The sequence below is a fragment of the Mytilus californianus genome, unplaced genomic scaffold (assembly GCF_021869535.1).
Source record: "Mytilus californianus isolate M0D057914Y unplaced genomic scaffold, xbMytCali1.0.p SCAF_10, whole genome shotgun sequence".
Lineage (NCBI taxonomy): Eukaryota > Metazoa > Mollusca > Bivalvia > Mytilida > Mytilidae > Mytilus > Mytilus californianus.
In genome coordinates this window covers 71,372,247-71,397,397 of record NW_026262582.1, presented here as the reverse complement: position 1 = coordinate 71,397,397, position 25,151 = coordinate 71,372,247, and the positions used below count along the sequence as shown (strand labels likewise).

Genomic DNA, 25,151 nt, shown 5'->3' with positions numbered 1-25,151 from the left:
ATCAATATTTTATCAGTTTTGAATCATTGATATTCAGTATGGATAAAGTTCAGGATTAAGGAATGAGTTAAATAAGTTCAAGATTATGTGGTGATTTTTCACAGTAAATGCTGGGGATTATGGGTTATTCTCTCAGAGGTTATTATTATCTCTGTATTTTGTAGTTTATTCCATATTGATAGAACTTTAGTAGGTTTTTATGCCCCACCTAGGGGCATTATGTTTTTCGGTCTGTGTGTCGGTTCGTACGTCCGTCCCTCCATTCACCTGTCTGTCCCGCTTCAGGTTAAAGTTTTTGGTCAAGGTAGTTTTTGATGAAGTTGATATGATCTTTCTAATTTTTCTAACTCTCTAGAGTTTTGACCCCAATTTCAAGGTCCACTGAACATAGAAAATGATAGTGCGAGTGGGGCATCCATGTACTTTGGACAGATGCTTGTTCAATATGAAATGGAACAAAACAGCATATTCACCTGCAGAAAAAGTATATTCACCGCTCAAAACAATACATGCTTTTACATGTACAATTGGATTTGGTAAAATAAATCGTAATAATATACATATTCTCTTGCAGAATACAGAATAAAACAATAGAGTCTTTTGTTTCGGTAAATATGTGATTTAATTGACTTTTTAAAAACTGATATTCACTTTGGTCGTTGGCCTCAGTGAATATTATTTTTTTCAAAGTCATTAAAACCACATATTAACCTCATCAAAAGTCAATTGTTGTATAATATTACATGGATATTTTGTGACAAGAGTTGTAAATCAGGATTATATCTCAAAATAGTCAACAAGCAGAATATTACCTTGAATGAACTATATTATTGGATTGAGTTATTTCCCCTGTCTCTGTTTTGGAGAAAGTATAAAAACCAAGAAATCACAGCCCTTCTTTTAATTAATGGGTCTTCACATAAATTACTTACACACTTGGCTATTGTTGATGGCATATTTTGACCTCAATAGATGCTGATCTCTAAATGTCTTGTTTTTGTCGAAAAAATTGAATCGGACAGAAAAGTTTAATTAAAATTGCAACCACAAATACAATTGTTGAACCATGATAAGCATTAAAGATACCTGACACTCAACAGTAAACCAACTTATTCAGTGGATACATTTTTGCTGTATTTAGCCTTGTTTATAGAATTTCATACAAAAATATTTTTTTCCAATTTAAAATTTTTTTTGGTTTATTATTAGACAATTATTGATTTTTTATTTAAATAAATATTAGGGGCTACATGTGAAAGGTATCTGTGTCTCATATATAGACAAATTTCGGTAGATATTTATTTGAAAACATAAGTCCATTTGACATCTAAAGATTACAGAATAATTTAAAAAAAATTTTGGTTTATTCATATAAGAAAAAGATCTTAATTTGACATATTCATGACAATTATTTATTTTGTATTTTTAAAAGTATATATATATCAGGGGCCACATATGAAGGGTTAGGCATCTGTGGTCTTATATAGACAAATTGGGTTGATATTTATTTTAAAACATAATAAGTCCTAAACTGACATGAACGTCTTAAGATTACAGAATAATTATGGATAACCAATCTTCAGCCAAATTTATATCCATTTAAACACTTGAATGAACCTGATGTAGAGTGAGAAATCAGATTAAATCGTAAGAATGTTATCTCCTTTTTCATTCAGAAACAATCATGTAACTCTTAAGACAATACACAATATTAAATCGGTGCTCTGTTATATATCACCTGGGTAAACGCCTATGATACGAGAACTGGTGCCAAAAGTCACAAATATTTTTTTGAAAAATATCACAGTGTATCGTAAACGACTTTTAACCAATTTATCATGAATGATTTCTGTTCTAAATGTTTTAAAAACTATAGACTTGTTAATTCACAGTAGAAAGTTATATATATATATAGTTTATCTCGATATAGTGAGAAGTGAAATGTTTTAAATAATTTGTTTTGCTGTCGTATCAGTAACGATATTTTTAAAGCCATATATGATCAAGATAGTGAAAATCTGTGTATAGTATTTTAATTTGCGATGTAGATTCAATTAGCGAGCGTGCATATATTCTCTCTGATCAACGATCAGTTCAGAATGTACATCATAGATATGTTTTCTTCAAGGATTTTGTTCATTGTACAAAATTGATTTTGTGTGGATGAAGTGTTTGAAATATTACAACTTTGGAAGAAAAAAATTGTGACCTTTTAAGGAAAGTGATGAACTGTCAAGTGTATTAGGAAGACTAATTTGTAAGCATGTGAAATTTTATTAAGTAAATTTAATGGATTTTGAAATCGACACTTTAAATAACAATTTCTTTGGGAAGTTGATGTAGTCATATATATTTCAATAAATATTAAATGGTAACATCTATACTCGTTTTAACGATAGTTGGATTTAAATATTATCGTAACGGATTACTGTATCATTTCTAAAGGAAAATGAAACCTGATTTGATGAAGTCATAATTGAGTTTCTTTATTTGTATACTAACGAAAACATTTGTTGAATGGAAAGAAATATACAGATGTATTTAAAATTAGTGTTGAACTCAATTGAGAATGTATATTTAAACAAATCTTTTTGGTGTTGAGAGCCAAATGTTTTTTCAACAGTTAACAGTGTCTCAGTATTTCACATTTTCCCAGGGAAATGAAGAAGCTTTGTGAAATTAAGCTAATTTGATGAACTGGTATTGTTTGCTATAGCTGTGTAGTTATTAACATCCGTTCACCTTTTATTCCAATTGGATACTTACAAAATCCCTTCACCTTTTATTCCTATTGGATATACTTACACTGGAAGTAAATATTCTGTATTTCATTTAGATTGTGTATGAAAAAATATGGATACAAATAATATCATCTTCAGAAAAAGTGAAAAACTGTGATTCATCTCATATTTTGAGGAAATCCGGTGGGAAAAAATTTGGATTTCAGCTGGAAATATTGTTTGATGGTTACAGAATTGAGTTGCAGAGAATTTCAGAAAATTTTAAAATAGAATTGGAATTCTATATAAAATGATAAATTATTACTTGATTTAAAATCTTCTGATTTGCAGGTGAATTATTTACATGTGTTTTCACTTTTCAAGCCGATTTCCTTTTTAAAAAAAGGGGACATATTTAAGTTGCAACACATATAAGGCCAAAAAAAATAATACATGTCTTTCCGATAACGTGCTGAAAAAAAAATAGGGTAGGTAGGTAGGCAATTTCATTTTATTTTACAAACATTTTTTAGCTGGTTTCTACTAGGGAATCAGTCTGACTTTAACAGTGCTTGTTCCAAAATGGCATAAAAAGTGTTAGGGTAGGCACTAAAAATTAGGGTAGGTAGGGTTAGTGGAAACTCATGTATTATTATTTTTTTTTGCCTAAATGTCAAATTTGATTACAGTCAGCAAAAGAATTAACTTCGTTGAATTAATAATTTACAGTTAATAAAAGAAATATGCTTGATTGAATTAAATCATTTTTTTATCATGTCGTGACGCCCTTAAAATCAATAATAGTTATGTAAGGTTTTTGCAAGATAAAGAAAAAACGATAATTGTAGTGAGATAAAGGATAATTAAATAGGTATTAAAAAAGGTAATTCAGTAAAAGTAATTTTTCTACAAATAAAGGCCAAAGGTAGAAATATTTATTTCTAATAAATACCAGTGTCATTGTGACATAAATGTTTAGTGAGTCTGTTTAGCATAATTTGTGTAAAATGATTTTAATATGTTATATTGTTAAAAGTATAACCAGGTTAAATTATTTGAATCAGTTAATAATGAATTAACCCAGACAAAAAAAACTGACTATACGGTATGGGTTTTTCTCATTGTTGAAGGCCCTACGGTTGTCTATAATTGCTTACATCCACTTCATTTTAACTTTGGTGAATAGTTGTCTCATTGGCAATCATACCACATCTCCTTATTTTTATATTTTTCAGTACTCATATAAAATGTACTGACTATAAACACAATATGTAGTCACAATTGTTTTTCTTCTTTTCATATGTTAAAAAGTTACTTCCCTTTTGGTGGTTGTAAGAGTTGTCTTTCTTGTGGAAATTCTGAGGACAATCGATCAGCCTCAGTAAGGATATTGAGAATCAAAACTTGAGATTTAATCAGATTTTTATTAACGAAATTTTATTTACTGATAGAAATGAGAAACATTTCTTTTTACAAAGGGAAATTACTCTTACAAGATGTAGATAAAAAAGAAATTTTGTCTTCCTCTCATTTTAGGTCTGAGCTACACATTCTCTGAAACAAGATCAATATCTAATTAATTAAACATGTTTGGATGGTTAATTTAAACCTAATCATTTGAAATAATCAGTATAATTTTGAAAACTTAATCCTTGGAAAAAATACCTCCAGTTGATGTATAGCTTGTTTTCAAACAGTAAAAAAAGAAATTAGGGCACTTATCAATTTACTAATTAGTTAAAATCAATAGTTATACAATGTACATTCCTATCAATCAATTTCATGAGTTGTTTGAAGTTAGCCTTAATCATGTTAATGAGAGGTAATCTTTTGCTGTTTTTAGAAAAAAATCTATATCAAATAGAATTACAAGACATTTTTTGCTCTGTGATTCTGTAAGTTATCCAAGTAGGGAAAGTAATTTTTTTCTTTGATTAAATGAGAAGAGTTCAGTATTTCAATATAAAAACTCTTCCACAATAACATTAGAAGAGTTTAGTAAGTTTAGATTTATTGTTGGAAGAAAATATGACAATATTTTCAAGATGTCTTTTAACTAGGCTGATAAACTTGAACTTATTTTTTAATGTACTATCTAGAGGGGGTTGGAGTGGTGTCATCCCGAATTCCCCAAAAATAAAGTATTCTTTCATGGACCCCGAAAAGTTAATCAGTAAATCCTGGTTTTGTGCAAAAGTAAAGGTCCACTTTTGAATTTCAGCATAAAATAAAGGTCCAATTTAGAATTCCAGCATAAAATAAAGGTCCACTTTTGAATTTCAGCATAAAATAAAGGTCCAATTTAGAATTCCAGCATAAAATAAAGGTCCAATTTAGAATTCCAGCATAAAATAAAGGTCCACTTTTGAATTTCAGCATAAAATAAAGGTCCAATTTAGAATTCCAGCATAAAATAAAGGTCCACTTTTGAATTTCAGCATAAAATAAAGGTCCAATTTAGAATTCCAGCATAAAATAAAGGTCCACTTTTGAATTTCAGCATAAAATAAGGGTCCAATTTAGAATTCCAGCATAAAATAAAGGTCCACTTTTGAATTTCAGCATAAAATAAAGGTCCAATTTTGAATTCCAGCATAAAATAAAGGTCCACTTTTGAATTTCAGCATGAAATAAAGGTCCAATTTAGAATTCCAGCATAAAATAAAGGTCCACTTTTGAATTTCAGCATAAGATAAAGGTCCAATTTAAAATTCCAGCATAAAATAACTGACAAGAGGAAACAAAAGAATTCTAAAATGCATCCACATTTTCAATATTTCAAACCCTTGTCAACCTTTTTTGACAAAATTTAGCCCAATCTTTTCATAATTAATATAAAAATAAGGAGATGTGGTATGATTGCCAATGAGATAAGTGTTTGTTTTAATAGATGCATAATGGAATATTTGACACTGAACATAAGCTAACACAAATAAATCCTTTACTTAATTAAGCCACTTCTTTTTAGGAATAAAATCATAGGTATAAAAGGTGTTAATTCTCTTACTTCGTTAAACCTTTTATAATCTTGGTGTACGGTAATGTAAAATTGTTTGTATTAAGATGTCAAGATTTTTTGGAAGCTAATCTTTTCTCACTTGAAAATTTGCCCTGCAAATAGAAACCAACGTACTTCAATATTTGGAGATAGATTTTTAACAAAATGGGACCTAATACATCGATTAGATCTTAACAAAATGAACTGAAGAGGGCTAACATGTGGATGGGGGTTTACAGAATAGAGAATATAATGGGCAAAAAATTTAAAGAATAGAGAAAAATGGACCAAAAAAATAAAGAATAGAGAATAATGGGTAAAAAGTATAAAGAATAGAGAAAAATGGGCAAAAAGTATAAATAATAAAGAAAAATGGCCCAAAAAATTAAGGAATACAGATTGAAGGACCCCCATCCAGACCCTCTAACATGTTTGGAGTGTTTGCTTTAACCTTGAAATGTAAGAATTATATGTCAACTCTGACAAAATAGGAGACTTTTTAAATCTTTTTATCAACATTTGATTTTAAATTTGGGTATTTGAATCAGATTTTGTCATTGATTGAGTTCAATTTGACCCCTTTCAAAATTATGACTGAATAATTGTTTTACGTATAAAATGAATTGGGTTTTATCTTTTCCTAAAAAACTTTATAGCAAAGATTAGAAGTAAGCTATAAAGATATATATATAAAGACAAAATTTTAGTCACATTTTTCTCAAATATTTTAATTTTAAATCAAACCTCTGTTCAAAGAAATTTGCTTAGATCTCCTTTTCCTTGAAGATCTGCAATATAAATTTTTAAGTTTTGAATTCCAAAGAGGGAAGGAAAAAAAAGATATAACAAAAGTTCCTTGTTGGTTGAAGTATAAAAAGTTTTAACAATATTTTATAATAATTTAATTTTGGATGTAACACATGTTCTGATTAGCTGAAAGTTTTTTGTCTATTTCATAGACATAATTTTGTCATGTGACTGTGACGTCATCAATGTTTTTTCATGATTTGCTCCTTAAAAATGGAATTTATATATAGAATTAAATTATAAGGAATGACTGTAATATTTTTTCTGTCTATTCAAAATAAAACAAAAAATATAGGGTGCACACTTTTCTATAACACGCTACACAGGTTATTCAGTGTGCACCACATTTTAGATGTTATATCTTCATAGACAGAAAAAATATTACAGTCATTCCTTCAATACAATCAACATGATAATAAAATACTACAATACAATACAATACAAAAGGAATATTATTTCACTTTTTTAAAAATGAAATTTCCAATTTGTATTCCATTTAAGCATTAAAATGAAACATAAAACCATTTTAATTAAATTTTATTAAATATTAAATGTCTGCTTCAATTTGCCATCATGAAAGCATTTGTGATATAAATTATATAACAAGCATCATTGATTTATGATAAATGGCTGCATTTTTTGTAATTTTATGATTTATTTATGAGAGATAAAAGAGTACCAATTACAATCAAAATGCACATTTTGTGCATTGAATTATGTATAGATTTCATTGTAAAAAGATTGCACCAACTCAAAGGATTTTAAAGTTTATTCAGTAAGTAAACATTTTAAATCTTTGATTTTAATTTTCTTTAGGTCATCATGAAAAATAAATTTGAACCATTTTCTGAATCTCTCTGACAGAGTATATGCTGAATCCCTTTTACTTTGTTTTTTTGATACCATGGTTACAGTCTCAATTTGACCTTTATCCTGAGTTCACCTTTTACTCAAATAATAGCTTGAATCCTTTGTGGATAATAACGTGTATGCAAATTAGTATAAAAAAAATTGATACAATATTATCAAGATAAAGGGAAATTAATGAGCTTTCTTTTATGAGTGAGTTCTTTAAGAATTATTGCCCTTTACGACTGCAGCAGTAGAGGTGGCACTTGAAATACGACCTTTTTAAAAATATTTATATATCATTTTAATATATTATATATATCACGATCAGATTTAGTCTCTGGTGGAGAGTTGTTTCATTGGCAATCATACCACATCTTCTTATCTTTATTTTAAAGATTATTTTTAGGACAAATTGCTAATTCTAATTCTCATAAAATAATGAGACAAAAGAGAGACAACTCTTGCATATTAGACTTTTGGAATTACAAAAACAAAACAATTGTTTAGGATTGAAGTACCATTAGGCATATTGTAATATGTTTGTATGCATAATTGTAAGTTTTACAATAGTATACCGGGGTACTTCATATGTAAATAAATATAAATGAAAGGAAAATGAATGTAAACATATCATGAATAGTATTCAATAGCAAAACACAATTTCTGAAAGATGCAGTTTATATCGTACCAAAGATTCAATATATTGACATCTCCTGTATAAATTTATTTTATTCATCAGATTTATTTAAGAATAGGTATATTGATACACTTTTAAAGAGCACCTTTTAGGTTCATTAAATTGGATATGTAAATAAAAAAAATAGATTGAAGTAAATACAACAAATTGAAGATAAAATATCTTTAACTCTTTCAAAGTTCATGTGGGTAAAACATGTTTTATGTTTCTCTATAGGAAGTAACCTTTAGAAAGTTTAAGGAAACATGAAAATTCTTTAAAAGCAGAAATTGTAAAAGGAGCAACAGGACGACTCTTTTTTAATTGATGGAATTCTTAAGTGTAGCTTTTAATTAGTCTAATGCATGGTGCTTTAAAAAAATTAATTGGAATTGCAGGTAAAGAAAATGAATTCAGTTAGGATGACTGTGCTTGGGGTGGAAATTACAACTTTTTGATAATTTTATAAAATATGACGTTAGTCATGCTATTCAACAAATCCAACTGTGTAAGTTCTGAACCTTACTATAATTGGTTGTGTTTTTAATTTTTTGGACTATAAATCAAGTTTTGCTTGTGTAACACGGGAATTACTTCAAAAGATTTATACGTTTGTTATAGTGTGAAAAAAAACCAGGCGATTGCATGAGTATGCATCATAAAATTAACATTTGGAATTTTGATGGGTAGATAAAGTCATATAGATGCAATTTTAAAGTTTTCATTTAGTAGCATGATTGTGCATTTTGACTTGAATCGACCAGAGATCATGTAATTCATTACATAAAAATGTTTTAATTAAAAAGATGACAAGGATATGTAATTATAATTTTTTTCCCAGATCTGATTTGGTGCAAAATCATAAATACTTTTGATATGTGTATCAATAAACATTTGATTTTCTAACCTTGGGAATTTAACAGGACAATTTTAAGTGATTAAAACTTTTGTCACTTAAGATGAACGGAAGAAAAAATATCAATCAGTGATTGTGGAAAAAGAAAAAAGAATCGTAATTGAGGAAAGTTCCATCACTGTATAGAGAATTGTTTTAATTTTTCAAAGAGTTAAATACTGTTAATTAATTATTGCTGAGTTTTTATTATAGCTGTTAATGCAACTGGGTGAGTATAGCAATAATAAGAACTCACATTCTGATACCTGATACATATATCTGTACGCCTGAGCTTTTCCTGAAATCGCAATAAGAAATTTAGCATTTTTGTCCATTCTTCAAAAATCGCAATGATAAATATGCTCAATAATTTCTGAATTTATTGTAGCATTGACATTTATTGACTTGGGTTGTAAGGGGATAAGGATGTTTGCTGTCACTGAGATGCATACTATTGCTTGAGGCTTAAAACCAAGGGCAATAGTTGGGTTGTGTCATAGTTTTTCCCCCTTAGAACTATAAAATAAAGAAAAAATTCGATTTTTTTTTTTTACTTTCACACAAAATGTGAATAAAGTTCATCACAGTTAATCAAAAGAAATTCAAGATATAAATCAATAACGGCTTTTTAGAATAAACTTGCTGATTTAAAAAAAAAGCACTTTTTTAATGACGTAACATTCCATTCTTTTCTACAATTGACAAAGGATTTGTTTTCGAAAAAAGATTTGCAAATTAAAAGAAATATTATTGATTTAAGCATCACAGAAAGTAAATCTATGCAGAAATCCGACAAAAAATTATACAGATTATTAAAATTACCAGGAAATTGTTAGGCATTTTATGTCCAGTAAAAAGGACAAGCTCTCATAACTCTGGGAAAAAGTATCGGTTTGTTTTGTTCAACCTATAATTTGTTTCTGGTTAATTAATTGTTAATGGTTTGTTCTTGAAAGACACTTTCCAATATTCTAAAGCAGTATAAAATCTTATTTTATCTGAATTCCATTTCTGGAAAATAATTCAGTACTAATTTGAATTTAGGTGGTAGTTGGAATTTTGGTTACCCGAAGAAGAAAGGCTTCCGATGGAGTATAGAGACTTACAAATAATTTTTTTGAAACAACAGGTTGAAAGTTTATTGAAGAAAATTGAATTATGAAAAATTTTTAACATGGTGTGTGAACGAATATTAAGTGTTATGAAATGATTTATGCAAATGATATGCAAATTCATGGAATGCAGTGGAAGATATTTGAAGAATTTGTGAGATTTAGGCTATAAAGGATCAGTTTATTAGTGTGTTTTGTGATATATAAAATCAAGTATTAGGACTAAGTGGATGAACATACAATATATATGTTTGAAAAAAGTTTTTTCCACCCAGAAATTGAGAAAAGTGTTCAACAATTACATAAATTGATGGTGTTACATAGACTGTCACTCAAACCTCAAGTTGTATCTTATCTCTGCATTTTGTCAAGGTTTTTATGCTAATTCAGGATTTAACACAAGATAATATTTGTAGTACAAGTATGACCACTATGACCTCAGGATAGATAAATTCTTGATGCTATCATATAATATTGCATCACTTAACTTAATGTGTTCAAAAACTGATCTGTAATAATTAAAAGTGCCAAAGTGTATTCATTTGAAGAGATTTTACAGAGCGAACATTTCTTAAGTGAATTATAGATAACTACTATTCATGTGTTGGAAAACATTTACTTGTATGAATATAAATAGATATAAAACATACTGTTTATAATAAATGACAAAATAAACAAAATGGTGTCTGCATACCTTTTACCACCTCTGCCTAGCAGACCAACAAAAGTTGTAGCAGTTCCACGATATCATCCTAAACGTCTACGTCAGTCGCCTACATTACCCATAGTTCCATTGATTAAACATGAACGTCAAAGAAAACGTAAACTTGGATGTGGACTCCTGCCACCAATTGTTGTGGACAGTAGATTGTTAGCATTTAGAAGTAGAACACGGACAAGATTAAATCTGGTAAATACAATCCTAACAGTTACATTCTTATGTTTTTTTATACCTCCGCTTTAAAAAAGTAGGGGTTTACTGTTTTATCTCTGTCTGTCCATCCGTCAGTCCATCCATCTGTTCGTCCCATGAATAATTTTCGTCGCATCTTTCTCAGGAACTACATAACAAGGATTTCTGAAATTTAGTTTCAGGGTTTATATGAGTCAGCTATACAGTGTGATGTGTTTCCGATTCATCACTCAACAATTTCCTGTTTACCTTATACTTTTAGCGGGGCGGCGGTATCGTTAGTGAGCAGTAGCTCACAGATTCACTTATTATACATCCATTCCAAAGGAGGGGGGGGTGTACTTGTTTCTTTCCATCCATTTGATAATGATTTAGTTGATTTTTTTCACAGGAACAACAAATAAGAGCTTTCTTTAATCTATGCATTTTTTTACATCCAATCATTCATCACCTATATAAAAATAAGGAGATGAGGTATGATTGCCCAAGAGACAACTATCCACCAAAGTTAAAAAAAGTGGATGTTAGCAATTATAGGCAACTGTACAGCTTTCAACAATGAGAAAAATCCTGTTTACTAACTACTTATAGCGAGGGTATTACAATATATCAAGCTCTATTAACCCAGAGTTAAAGTTGTGAATAAAGTTTAGAGACTATTAAGATTCTAACGTAAATAATTTGATTGTTTCTCATTTGTGTCAATTTTATGTTACTGTAAATTCAGAAATTATTGCGATGTTTTTATCATTGTGAAAACTGTGACAGGGTTATATCGCAATAATTTAATCTCGCATTTTGAAATTTTTTATATGAATTAAACAGGATTTTTCTCAATATCTCAAAAATTAAAATCGTCTTTTAGTCTAAAATGACAAAATCGCAATAATATATGAACGCAATAATTTCTGAATTTACAGTAATTTATCAGGTACAGTCAAACCTGCTCTTAAGGTAACCTCTTTTTTGGGGATGTCTTGTTTGAATGCAGTTACAATTTCAAAGGTTACCTTCTGTATAAGGTAATTAGTTTTTCCCAGTTTTCCGAGGACGACCTCTATATACAGGCTAGACTTTATTTGACCTTTTTCTGCCTGTTAACATTGAAGTTTTAGATTTTAGAATTGTCTCATATTTTAGTGCATTAGTTATTTTCTTTTTTTAAACTGTTTGAAAATTTGTAAAGCATTTAAATGATCATTGTTAAATGTTTACTGTACAATTGACATATCGTTGCAATCAAACATGCAGAAATACGCAACATTGATTTTTCTCATGATTAACAAGCGGTTACATAAAAAATTAACAAACCGTTTGAAATTGATCAAACAGCCATCAATGTTGTATAGTTAGTCTGGCGTAGAATGTGATAAATGTTTATTAATGGAATTACAAAAGATTTTTAAAAATGATTGTTTGCTTGGGGCAGAAGGATCAATATTTGACAGATCGTCAGGATAAACTTTGTACTTTTATGTTGGAGCTTATTTATGAATTCTATCAGAGAAAGATTTTGCTGTTTTGTATTCGCTTTCCAGTTTTCTATTTATTTTTCTCTTTTGTTTGGAAGAGGGGAGGGGGAGGGGGGCAGTATGATTTCATGCTTCTTTTGTGTTTTTATTGAGGTGTAAAAGCATCGACTAAAGCATATTTTTAAATGAAATGCAGAAGTGCTTCATCTTAAAACTGTGTGTGGGATCAACAACTCTTTTACAACCCTATCAAATTATGAAAAAGAAGCATTTAATTAATGGTAATTAATTTTTTGACATTTTTAGGTTACAACCATATCATCGTTTTTGTTTGTTTTCCAATGCGTTGTTATGACGTTGGAATGGGAAGCATGCGCAGTCATGAATGTTGCTTTTCATTAAAATAAAATATATAAATTTTGGAATGCCTGAGTAGCAACTGTTGTCTGCCAATCAATACACAGGTTACTCTAATTTTTGTGCTATTTTCAAAAAATTTTGATTGGTGTGAGAAAATATTTCGCCTCACTAGTGAAATATCTGCTCTCTGCAAATTATTGGTCGAAATTTAATTATGATGTCAAATTTTCTTGGTTTCTTCTGAATTTCCTATTGTGACGTCATGAAATTAGGCGACCATGCCTGATGACGTCACATATAAAGAACACAACTTCCTGCAAATCTTTGAAAAGGAAGGATAAAAATCATTAGAGAAACAGATTCCACCACTATAACTCGTGTATTACAATATTTCTCCACTCTCAAAAGTTGAATTTTAATTATTTAAAAAGCTCGGCAAGCCTCGCACTTTACATATTAAAATTTAACTGTCTCGAGTGGAGAAATATCTGAACACTCTTGTTGCAGTGGTGAAATCAATATTTCTCCACATGCTTGTATTTCATGATTTCAATTAAAAAATGTTTATGCCCCGCCTAGGATAGTAGTAGGGGCATTATGTTTTCTGGTCTGTGAGTCTGTTCGTCTATCTGTCTCGTGTCAGGTTAAATTAAGTTTTTGGTCAAGGTAGTTTTTGATATATTTGAAGTCCAATCAATTTGAAACTTTGTACACATGTTCCCTATGATATGGTCCTTCTAATTTTAATGCCAAATTAGAGTTCTGACCCTTATTTCATGGTCCACTGAACATAGAAAAGGAAAGTGCGAGTGGGGCATCCGTGTACTATGGACACATTCTTGTTTAGTTTTGTTCATGAATAAAAAAGACTTTCCTGTTAGTTAATGAAAGTAAATTAACTGATCATTAACTAAATTAACTGACATTCCATTAAAAAGTGAAAACTTTCTTGCGGCTTTGATATCAATGATCTTACTTGATAATATCATTAATAAAAGAAATCAAGTTGAATTATTATTTCATCATTTTCATGATTTCAATTCTGGAAATAAATGTTCATGAAATTTTTGCAGTTCTTTTTTTTATATAAATGATTCACCACAAAAAAATGACCCTCCCACAAAAAAAAAAAACCCCAAAAACAAACAACATTCAGCTGGAATATATAGAAATAGGATTATTTAAAAGGTCTTGGAACTCTTAAAGGCAAACGTTTTGTTTGGCTTGATTAAATTCTGGAAAAAAAAGTTCACAAAAAAAGACAACCCCCACTTGGTTTACATAATCCACCCCCCATTTTATTCTCTTGTGTTCAAATTTTGTCCAGTATTTTAATTGCTACACATGTTTAAGCTGGCTTTTCTATGATGTAAGATTTTTTAGAATTAGCATTAATTATGTATGAGACACTTGGATGAGTAAGTTCGGGTCAATTACATTAAATTTATGTCTTCAAATGGTAAAAATGACCATCGGAAGACATCATGACTATATAAGCCATTAACAAGTTATGACAATTTTATAGCTGGTTCATGAAAAACCTTTCTCTTTAAGCAATAAAATATGTATCACCTTGAATTAATTACTATTTTATTTTTAAAATTAAAAGTCTTAAATCATTTATTTATTTTGAAAATAGAAATAAAATAGTTTAATTGTTACTTTTAACACTAAAAGTTTTAATATCAAAAGATCAAAGGGATTTTTGATTGGGTTTTACCAGGTAGGGGTTAGACAGGTGACGAAATCTCCTTTCACGAGACAGGTTGAAAATATAACTTTTCTCAAATTTGGATAAATATTTCACAGTCATACATATCCATTGTAAAATGTTTGTTTTTCATATTTTTTGTTTTTCAATGTGATTTTGAGGAGTGACAAATACTTATGTTAAATAAAGCAGGAATTTAGGAAATGATTTTGAATTCTTCTGGATATATGATTTTTTTCTGTATTTGAATAATTTTACACAAGAAAACTTGAAAAAAGTCAGTACACAGTTGAAAATTTCGTTTAATTGTAAAAAAGTTTTGTGAAAAATAGAAGAAAAGTGATGCAGTATAAAACGAAAAAAATATTATTATTAAAAAATGTTGTGCTGAGTCGTGTGACGTGTAAATTTCTTCTGTGTGGAAATTTTAAAAAATGATACTCGTTCAAATCACAGAAATAAAAGTAAAAAGTTGAAATTTTGTAATATTTACATGTGGTGGAATTATTTTTGTGAAAGATAAGGAGAAAAGTTAATAAACCAGAAAAAGTGTTAAATGATAAATACACTTGTGATTATTGTGTTTGGAAATCAGAAAATCATATTTGTGAACACTTGAGTTTAAAAAGCCATAGAGAAGCAACATCTATTGGTATTAGTTAAGATAATGATGTCAAAATTTATATTAATAAGTGATAATAACTTTAGAAGATTTTCTGATTTAATTGAATAGAGTAAAAATGTTGTGATTAGTGGCAGTCAGAGAAAGTAGGAATTGTTTATTAGTGGAATATTTCTTGACCTTTGACCTGGATTTTGTGAAGAAATGATAACATTTGCAAAAGTGAGTGATCAATGGCAGTAAATTAAGGCAATAAAATTTTGGAAAAGTAGGAATTACTTGCTAGTGGAATATTTATTGACCTTTGACCCTGAATTTTGTGAAAAAGTAGCACTAATTCATTTTAACTATTCGCAAAAGTGATATGATCAGTAAAGCAGTAAATTAAGGCAATTGAATTGAGGAAAAAAGTAAGGTATTAGTTGTTAGTGGAATATTTATTGACTAAATTAACCTGAATTTTGTGAAATAAAGATACTAAACAATTATGTATATAACATTTTGGGAGTATCATTTTGGAGACAGAAAATTGATACATGGAGCAACACAATTAATACAACATGCTAGATATTACAAAGCAGTTAAGCCAAGATGTCCATTGAAAGTAGGTATCATTATATTATAAATACCATACAGTATATTTAAGGATGTTCGCTACTCTGTTTCAAAATAAAGCTTTTTAAAAGACTGTTATAAATTGATAGTAAATAAATAAAGGAACTTAATTAAAAAGCAGAAAAAATGAAGGGTCCGTACTAAGCTCGCCTTCAAGATATTTTAAACCTTTGAAAATTTGGCGGGAAATGATTCTCTCTAGATTTTACATACATATAACATGGGCACCTTTTTTCTTTCAAAAACTATGAAAAAATAAGGATTTTATAAGATTTTCAAGTAAGGCTTGATTAAACTATATCTAATAAAATTATGAAAAGAAAAATAGGGGTTAGTGGGCAAAATTTTTAATGGCACCACATGGTTAACACTAGAGGATTCCGAATGTCTGACAAAACGTCAAAAACAAGAATAGCGACGTCCTTCAGAAATTTTGTCAATATGTTCAAAAGTTGAAAATTAAGACCCCATTCACACTAGCACTTTTCTAATCCATCTAAATTTTAATCCATCTAAATTTTAATCCATCTAAATAAAACCAGTTAGCTTTCATATTATCTTTAATCCTAACAATCTCTTTTGGTCTAATCTGAACCACTGCGTTCACTGTCTACATATAAAAAAGCAGTCGATCTAGTTACCTAATTACCAGTGAAAGAATATAAACACTGTATAAACAGAAATATTTAATCAAATTAATGTTTGGATACTGTTGTTCCTATAGTTTTCGTTGATTTTCAGCCGTTTTATATTTGTCATCCATTTTGTAATAAATTACATGTGTAATTTTGCCGCCGTACATGCGCACACATTATTTTCGATTCAATCGTACTAGTTTAGATCGATATCTGCATTCACATCTAAAGTTAGATTGGTTCACTTTAGATTGATTCAAACTAATTAAACTACCTCTTTTTGGTGTTTTAGTTTAGACCGATTTAGGATAGATTCAAAGTGTTAACATTGGGCTTAAATCGATCTAAAGTGAACCCATCTAGTTTAAATCCATCTAAATGTCCAAGTGTGAACAGGGTCTAAGTAAAAAACAGTGATTTCAGGGAAGGATGCTTGTAAAATCGGGATTTAAATTTTAGATGTGAGTTTTATGTTATATAATACGACCCTCATGAACTTTTCTGTCTGAAAATGTCTTATAATGGCTATAATAGTTGTCTTTATATTGTCATATGATTTTGATATGTAGTCACAATTTTCACAGTACTGAAACATTGCACAATTTTTATGCCCCACCTATAATAGTAGAGGGGCATTATGTTTTTTGGTCTGTGCGTCCGTTTGGTGTCCGTCCGTTTGTCCGTCTGTCCATCTTCAGGTTAAAGTTTTTGGTCAAGGTAGTTATTTTATGATGTTGAAGTCCAATCAACTTAAAACTTTGTACACATGTTCCCTATGAATTATTATGATCTTTTTGATTTTAATGCCAAATTAGAGTTCACCCCAATTTCACAGTCCACTGAACATATAAATTAAAATGGAAGTGCAAGTGGGGCATCTGGGTGCTATGGACACATTCTTGTTATAATTTGCAGTATTTCATTAAATACAAAAATGGTAAGGATCAATTTAGTCAGAAAGTTCTCTAATAAATCAAAACTCGTCTTTCATAATTGTTGAATCATTCAGGTAGGTAAATTAGTATTTAGTTCATAGCCTTATGGCAAGTAAGATATCTATCTCCAGCAAAAATTGGCATGATCTTTACTGGAAATTTGGTAAGTATACTTTTATATATAAATAAGAAGATGTGGTATGAGTGCCAATGAGACAACTATCCATCCAAGTCACAATGTGTAAAAGTAAACCATTATAGGTCAAAGTACAGCCTTCAACACGGAGCATTGGCTCACACCGAACAGCAAGCTGTAATTAGGGCCCCAAAAAGACTAGTGTAAAACAATTCAAACAGGAAAACCAACGGTCTAATCTATATAAAAAACGAGAAACACTTTTTGAACATCAGGTTCAATGACAGCAATTGGACAACAGAACAAAACAAAAAGGACATCTGAAGGTCAACATTTAGGATTCAACTTGAGACAGGTGATCACGATCAGTCCTCATTGTTTAACTTTAGATTGCCTATAGTCTTGGACAGTTTAAAGAATAACTAAATAGAGACTTTCATAGATCTGCCATCAATGCTGATTTTTTTAAGGATGTTCGCTTGTCATGTTTTGGAATTTTTGTCAGATTTTCGGAATCCTCTGATTTTATCCATTTGAATGCCTTTAAAAATTTTGCCCGTTAATCTCTACTTTTCTTTTCATAATTTTTGTCGAGCCTGCGACTTTTGTCGCAGAAAGCTCGACATAGGAATAGTGATCCGGCGGCGGCGGCATTAGCTAACTTCTTAAAAGCTTAATATTTTAGAAGGTAAAAGATCTGGATGCTTCATACTTTGTATATGGATGCCTCATGTTACGAAGTTTCCATCAGTCACATGTCCAATGTCCTTGACCTCATTTTCATGGTTCAGTGACTACTTGAAAAAAAAGTTAAGATTTTTTGTAATGTTAAATTCTCTCTTATTATAAGTAATAGGATAACTATATTTAGTATGTGCGTACCTTGCAAGGTCCTCATGCCCGTCAGACAGTTTTCACTTGACCTCGACCTCATTTCATGGATCAGTGAACAAGGTTAAGTTTTGGTGGTCAAGTCCATATCTCAGATACTATAAGCAATAGGTCTAGTATATTCGGTGTATGGAAGGACTGTAAGGTGTACATGTCCAACTGGCAGGTGTCATCTGACCTTGACCTTATTTTCATGGTTCAGTGGTTATAGTTAAGTTTTTGTGTTTTGGTCTGTTTTTCTTATACTGTATGCAATAGGTCTTCTATATTTGGTGTATGGAATGATTGTAAGGTGTACATATCTAGCTGGCAGGTGTCATCGGACCTTGACCTCATTTTCATGGTTCAGTGGTCAAAGTTAAGTTTTTGTGTTTTGGTCTTTTTTTCAAATACTATATGCAATAGTTCAACTATATTTGGTGTATGGAAATATTTTATGATCTATATGTCAGTCACACAGGTTTTATTTGACCTTGACCTCATTTTCAAGGTTCATTGCTCAGTGTTAAGTTTTTGTGTTTTGGTCTGTTTTTCTTAAACTATAAGCAATAGGTCAACTATATTTGTTGTATGGAAGAATTGTTAGCTGTACATGCCTGCCTAGCATGGTTCATCTGACCTTGACCTCATTTTCATGGTTCATTGGTCAATGTTTAGTTTACTTGGTTAATGTTAAGTTTGTGTGACAGTTGTGATAAAGCTTTATATTTAGGACTATCAACATAATATCAATGATTAGTAAAGAAGGCGAGACATTTCAGTGTGTGCACTCTTGTTATTACACATAATTTAAAAAGCCATATTTGAAAATCCTATAAAATCCTTGTTTTTTTTCATAATTTTTAAATGAAAAAGGGTGCCAATGTTAAATGTATGAAAAGTCTAGAGAGAATTATATCCCGCCAAATGTTCAATGGCTTATATCTCGAAAACAAGCACACGGACCCTTAATTTTTTTTCTGCTTTTTTAATTCCTTTGTTTATATACTATGAAAAGTATCCATTTATAACAGTCTTTTAAAAAGCTTGTTATATATATATTATTAAGGATGTTCGCTACTCTATAAAAGAAATTGGAATCTTTTTTTGTATCTAATATTTGTAATATTTTAACACTTCACATTTAATTTTGTTAGTGTGTCATACTTTCTTGAATCTGAATAAAATTTTGAGATGAAAATTTTTGTTCTTGTCTTTTAAACTTATTTAAATTTGTGATGAGACAATTCCAAATCTGAATATACAACACTTAGCTTAAATTTGTTTAGAAATAAGATACTTAAGCCTCTAAGAGAGACAATTCAAATATTTTCAGATTGTTCTTTTGGCTAATTTATGGGGTCTTCTTCTTACCACTTAATTTTAGTCATGTGAAGAAAACCATTGTCTGTTGACCATGTTATTTAGGAATGGTATTGAATTACCTCCCCTTAGTCCTTAGATCAAAGGGAGACAATTGAGTTATCCCCCTAAATATAGCTGTGATATTTTGTTTTGACTCATGTTTCAGACAATAATATGATATTTTTTTTTCAGTCACTGCTCGATTCACAGAAGTCAAAGGGAGTTTTAAATACAGATTTCCCAGAAGACAAATCTGAAGCATCTAGTCGATCCGGATCAATCAAGGGAAAAACACTTAAACGCAGGAGTAAAGATAAAGGTATGATTGAGCAATAAATGGGAGATAATCAGAATATTCAAATAAACTCGATTGTCATCATCTGAGAAAATTTGTTTATGTTCCAAAGGGTTTTTGTAACAGCCAGATGAATAAAGGGAGTTAACTCAGATAATTTAACTTTATAAAGGAATGTGTAATAAATATACATTCTTTGTTCTGTAGCATAATCTTCCTAACTGAAAGAAACACATTGTGAAGAATTTTTTTCAAAACGAAAAGGTGATAAAAAAATATAAAACACATTCCATTAAAAAAAAAAATTGATATCACTCTCAAAGTTACTATTTTTTGGGGGAATGGGGGGATTTTCAGTATTGTTAAAAAAAAAAGGATAAAACACACACACTCTTGCTATAAATAGTATTAAAGATCATGAAAAATACATTTTTTATTTCCCTATACAGATGTGACATTCAGTGCAGTGGTATCAATATTAAAATTTGGTAACTACATCGTTGTGTTTTATTATGCTATGCTTTTTACAGATTTGCCAATTACATCAGTATTGTCAATTTTTTTCATATTGTTTTCATACACGTTTATATCTTTATAAACTTTTCATCTCTTAGATTTGAAAAAGACAAAAAATATTTACTTACTAAAATTGCATGATATTTATACTAAATTATTTTTTTTCATTTCAAATTATTTTTATAAACATGAGGAAATTTTTTTATGTGGAAGAATCATTTTCAAATGTTAAGATATATTCACAATGTTTAAATTTCCAAAATCTAAATATACATACAAATTTTGTTTTAATCCAATTAAGTATATTGTGGTTTCATTTATTTTCGTGGGTACAAATTTTCATGGATTGAGAAAAAGATAATTTCGTGGATATTTGATTTCGAGGTTTTGCTAAATTTTGCATATACTCCTAAAGAAAATTTGTACTTTGTTTAACAGTTTAATTCGTGGTTCACCTACGCACAAAATCAACGAAAATTGGTCCTACGAATAATAATGAAACCACAGTACGTCATATATTTGAAAAGATACAACTGTGGATTGACTATTATTCATTGCGTACCAATTCCACGAGTTTCATGTGTATGGATGAACCATCAATTGAAAGATAAACGAAGTATAGATATCTAAAAGTCTTGTATGTTTGTGGCAAAACCACAAAATCAAGTATCCACATAAACACAACGTATCTTCTTTAGTAAATTTGTACTCATGAATATTTTATGAATCCGCATTTATTCAAATGTTATTTTTAGCTGTACATTATTCTAACCAAGGCTTATATTTATTAAGTTCATAAAACTATTTAATAGTTAGACATGATAATTTTATAGAGCAGAATTATGATGCGTACAAATCCAATGTTGTTTTTTTGTCCAGTTATTTTGCTAGAATAGAAAGTTGGTAAATTTTGTGTGCGTAGGGTTATTCTGGAGAAAAGTGGTATGAGAGTTTAAGAAAGACAATCGTTATGATTAATCTCACAATTTTGTCAACTGTTCAGAAAATGAATTAATAAATGCATTCAAACATTTCTGAATTTACAGAATATTCCATGATAGATTTAAAAAAAATTGTGTATATTGTTTTAACTATTGAGACCAATTTTCTTTATTTTTTCAATAACCCCCCTAATATAAAAATATTCTTTATCTATATGTTAGCTCCCCATTTTTAACTGGATTTTTGAAGGAAAAATCAGTTATTGATATGGGGATGTACGGCAGGGGGGATTATTGGGGGTGGGCAGCTGCCAAACAGTGTCCGTTCATTAACATGAAAACACTTTGACAAAATCTTTTCAAATTTAGATATGTTGTTTCCTGTGACTAAATGAAGGTCAAGTATAGTTTTCATTATTTTAGCTGTTCTCGTTGTTGAGTTATAGACCTTTCAGAAGCAAAAGTGATACTTATTATATGATTTATTTATTTTGAGTTATTTCCCTTTGATTCTCATTTATTTTTTTAGCCCATTATTATCAATTTTGTCAACACAGGTTGTTAGTTTAAGTACCCCCGTAGGTGGCAGGTGTCACTCCAATCTTAATTGATATGGATTGTCAGTTTTCAAAGGTCTGTGGTTCTCTCCTGGCAATCTGGATTCCTCCACCAACAAAAACTGACCACCACAATATAACCAATAGAGGTGAAAGTGGCATTAAACACCAACAACAAATCAATTTTGTAAACCCCCATCCAGACCCTCAATCATTGTAAATTTAAACTATAATGCAATAGACCTTCACAGTACAGCTTATGCAGATTTTTATGTCGGTCAAAATGGGGACATAAAATCTGATGCCTCTGATAGGTTGAGTGTCCCTTTGAACGTTAAGAACCTTTACAACAGCTCTTTGAGGGGTCCATAGATGGCCTGTTGCAAGGCTAGATTTCTGTCCCTATCCAATACTACCCTCATCTTCCAGTGGCAGCCCAAATTTACCACCCTTCATCCAAGTAGACCCCTTTTTACAGGACCTACCTATTGTATTTGTTTATTAATTTGTTCTTGTCCTGAACATGCATGAAATATTTGCCACTGGACGTTTGTCATGTACTTTGAATTCTCATTCTTTGCTAGCAGGTTCCCTAATCCAACTATTTTGTTTATTAAATACACATTTTCTTCTCATACGATTTCTTTTGGAATATAGTCCTTATTAGATAGTACATGTACATAATTTGTTATGAAAATAACTTTTTTCAGGAAAAATTTATAATAATATTAGTCATTCGTGAGATATACTGAATTTTGACCAATGAAATAAATAATCAACCAGTCGGGGAAACAATATATCTGCTAAAATATTAAAAAAGGGAAAATAACTAAATTCCAGCACAACAGTTTTGTATTGTGAAATCTGACTCAACAGTGTTAAAAATTGTGGGATAAATTTCATTGAGACAGCAGCCCAGCATAAAAAAGATCTACAAATAAATGTATTATAAAATTTAATAATTTGTGTGTCTTCATTAGATTCAGAATCATCAAGAGGTAACACTGGAATTCCATATTTTCAATTTACACAGTTACTTCCCCTTCATTGAAGTTACCTCCCCTTTATAGCAGCATATTTGAATATACAGTATTTGTGTATAAAAACAATTAAAAAAACTGATTTTATTGATTGATGAGATGTCAATTTATAAAAAAAAAATGAGGCTTTTAGTAGCCATCTTGCTGTAAGGGGAAGTAAATCTTCCATATTGAGGAAGTCATTGTGCAAATTGATATGCAGGAACTGATAATACATCAAAAATATATGAGGCTTGAACTATCTTACACATTTCTCTATTTCTTGAATATGAATTGCATGTTGCATTTCTTCATTTAACACAAAATAGTCTTATCTTTTCTCTCTCTCTTTATATATAACATGCAAATATTTCTGTTTGAAAATATCAATTATCTTATATATAGACTATATTTCGAAAAAGTTCAGGTTTTCTGCAGAATGAGACTTGACTTTATGATACAAATTTTGCTTGGCTTTTTTAACTAAAAACAAATATTTCCTTTTTTTTTCAATGCATATAACATATATATCTAGTCCACAAACTAAGTCTTATCTTTTTCAAAATATTTTCCTTGACTTTTCCTTCAAATATATAAACAGAACAGTAATATTGAAGACATATAATGCTTTGATTTCTTGTGTAGATATTTGAGGACTATTACTTGTATATTTCATAGAAATAGTTCAAATATTGAAAATAAAGATATGTTTTCTGTGACTAGAATTTTCTAGGGCATGTATCATTCTCAAAAGTCATTGCAAAGAAATTTGGATCTTTTCTTTTTAAGTCTTTAAAAAAGTAGCAGGTCTTTAATTACAACTTAAGGGCTCTTGCTAACAGGGTGACCTATATTTCATACAATCACCCTTCTGTGAGTGGGGGAAGGACCTTTTTTTTTGGAATTCAGAATTGAGCAGTTTTTATGAAAGGAATTGGTGAATCTGTGGGAAATCAGGATTTTATTATATCATGATGCCTCACTCACTGAGCGGATACATTATTTTCTCAGGAATTCAGGATTAGCCCCTGAGGCTGCTTTTCTGTATCCATTGTAAAAGGTTTAGAAATAGAAGTTTCAATATAAATATCACACAGCTCTTGTTTGCGGTCAGAAATGATCATGATTCAAACTTATTAAGTTGGCTGAGGAGTAAAGATTATAACCCGGTACATTGTATGTTTATTAAAATTAGTAGATGTTTTATGATTGCTCATTATACAATGATCTACGCATGACCGAAAGGCAATATTTTATACATGTATTAAAAGACTTTACGTTTTTGAATTTTCCTTAGAGTTTGGTATTTTTGTTATTTTACTTTATATCAATAAATTGTCAGATTCCTATAAACTTTTACTCACTTGCCATTTTCTTTTTAGCTACTTCACCTTTGCCATTTGATAATGCAGAAGGTGAAAAAGAATATGTCGGCAGTGTTCCAGTGGCCAGTGTCCGTGGTGACCAGTCTAGTGTGCCACAGTTGCCTCATATTAGTGGGGCAATGCCCCTCACACCTATTGGAGAGGCCAGTCGTGAGGGGACAAGAATGACAATTCCTGTTTCTCTGCCACCTATAGGACAAGATCAGGGTATTGATGGTGAGAAAAAGTCAATTGTCATTTCTTTTAATATATGTTTTTACTGAATTGTCATGTGTTTTCACATTTGTTTCACTGAATTGTCATGTTTTCACATATGCTTCACTGAATTGTCATGTTTTTTCACATGTTTCATTTCATTGTCATGTGTTTTCACATGTTTCATTAAATTTTCATGTGTTTTCACATTTGTTTCAATGAATTGTCATGTGTTTTCACATTTGTTTCAATGAATTGTAATGTGTTTTCACATTTGTTTAATGAATTGTCATGTGTTTTCACATTTGTTTAATGAATTGTCATGTGCTTTCAGATATGTTTCAATGGATTGTCATGTGTTTTCACATGTTTCACTGAATTGTCATGTGTTTTCACATATGTTTTACTGAATTGTCATGTGTTTTCACATATGTTTCACTGAATTGCCATGTGTTTTCACATATGTTTCAATGAATTGTCATGTGTCTTCACATATGTTTCACTGAATTGACAAAGTTTTACTAAACCAAAAAGTTATATGCTGTTTTA

The 25,151-nt window shown here is 29.9% G+C and overlaps 1 protein-coding gene across 22 annotated transcripts in view; it reads left to right on the top strand.

Moving 5' to 3' along the window:
- The window catches only part of LOC127718464 (uncharacterized protein KIAA2012 homolog), a 115,309-nt gene that overhangs the window by 23,181 nt on the left and 66,977 nt on the right, over positions 1-25,151 (top strand). For 18 of the 22 annotated variants that reach the window (XM_052224496.1, XM_052224509.1, XM_052224501.1 and 15 more), the window contains exons 7-9: positions 19,887-20,013; positions 20,439-20,477; positions 24,405-24,623. In XM_052224496.1, the coding sequence (XP_052080456.1) occupies positions 19,887-20,013; positions 20,439-20,477; positions 24,405-24,623 (385 nt within the window). Of the gene's footprint in view, positions 1-2,403; positions 3,072-9,978; positions 10,971-19,886; positions 20,014-20,438; positions 20,478-22,983; positions 23,002-24,404; positions 24,624-25,151 lie in introns of those variants that run through there. The other 4 variants (XM_052224504.1, XM_052224505.1, XM_052224488.1 and 1 more) reach the window with 4 other exon arrangements.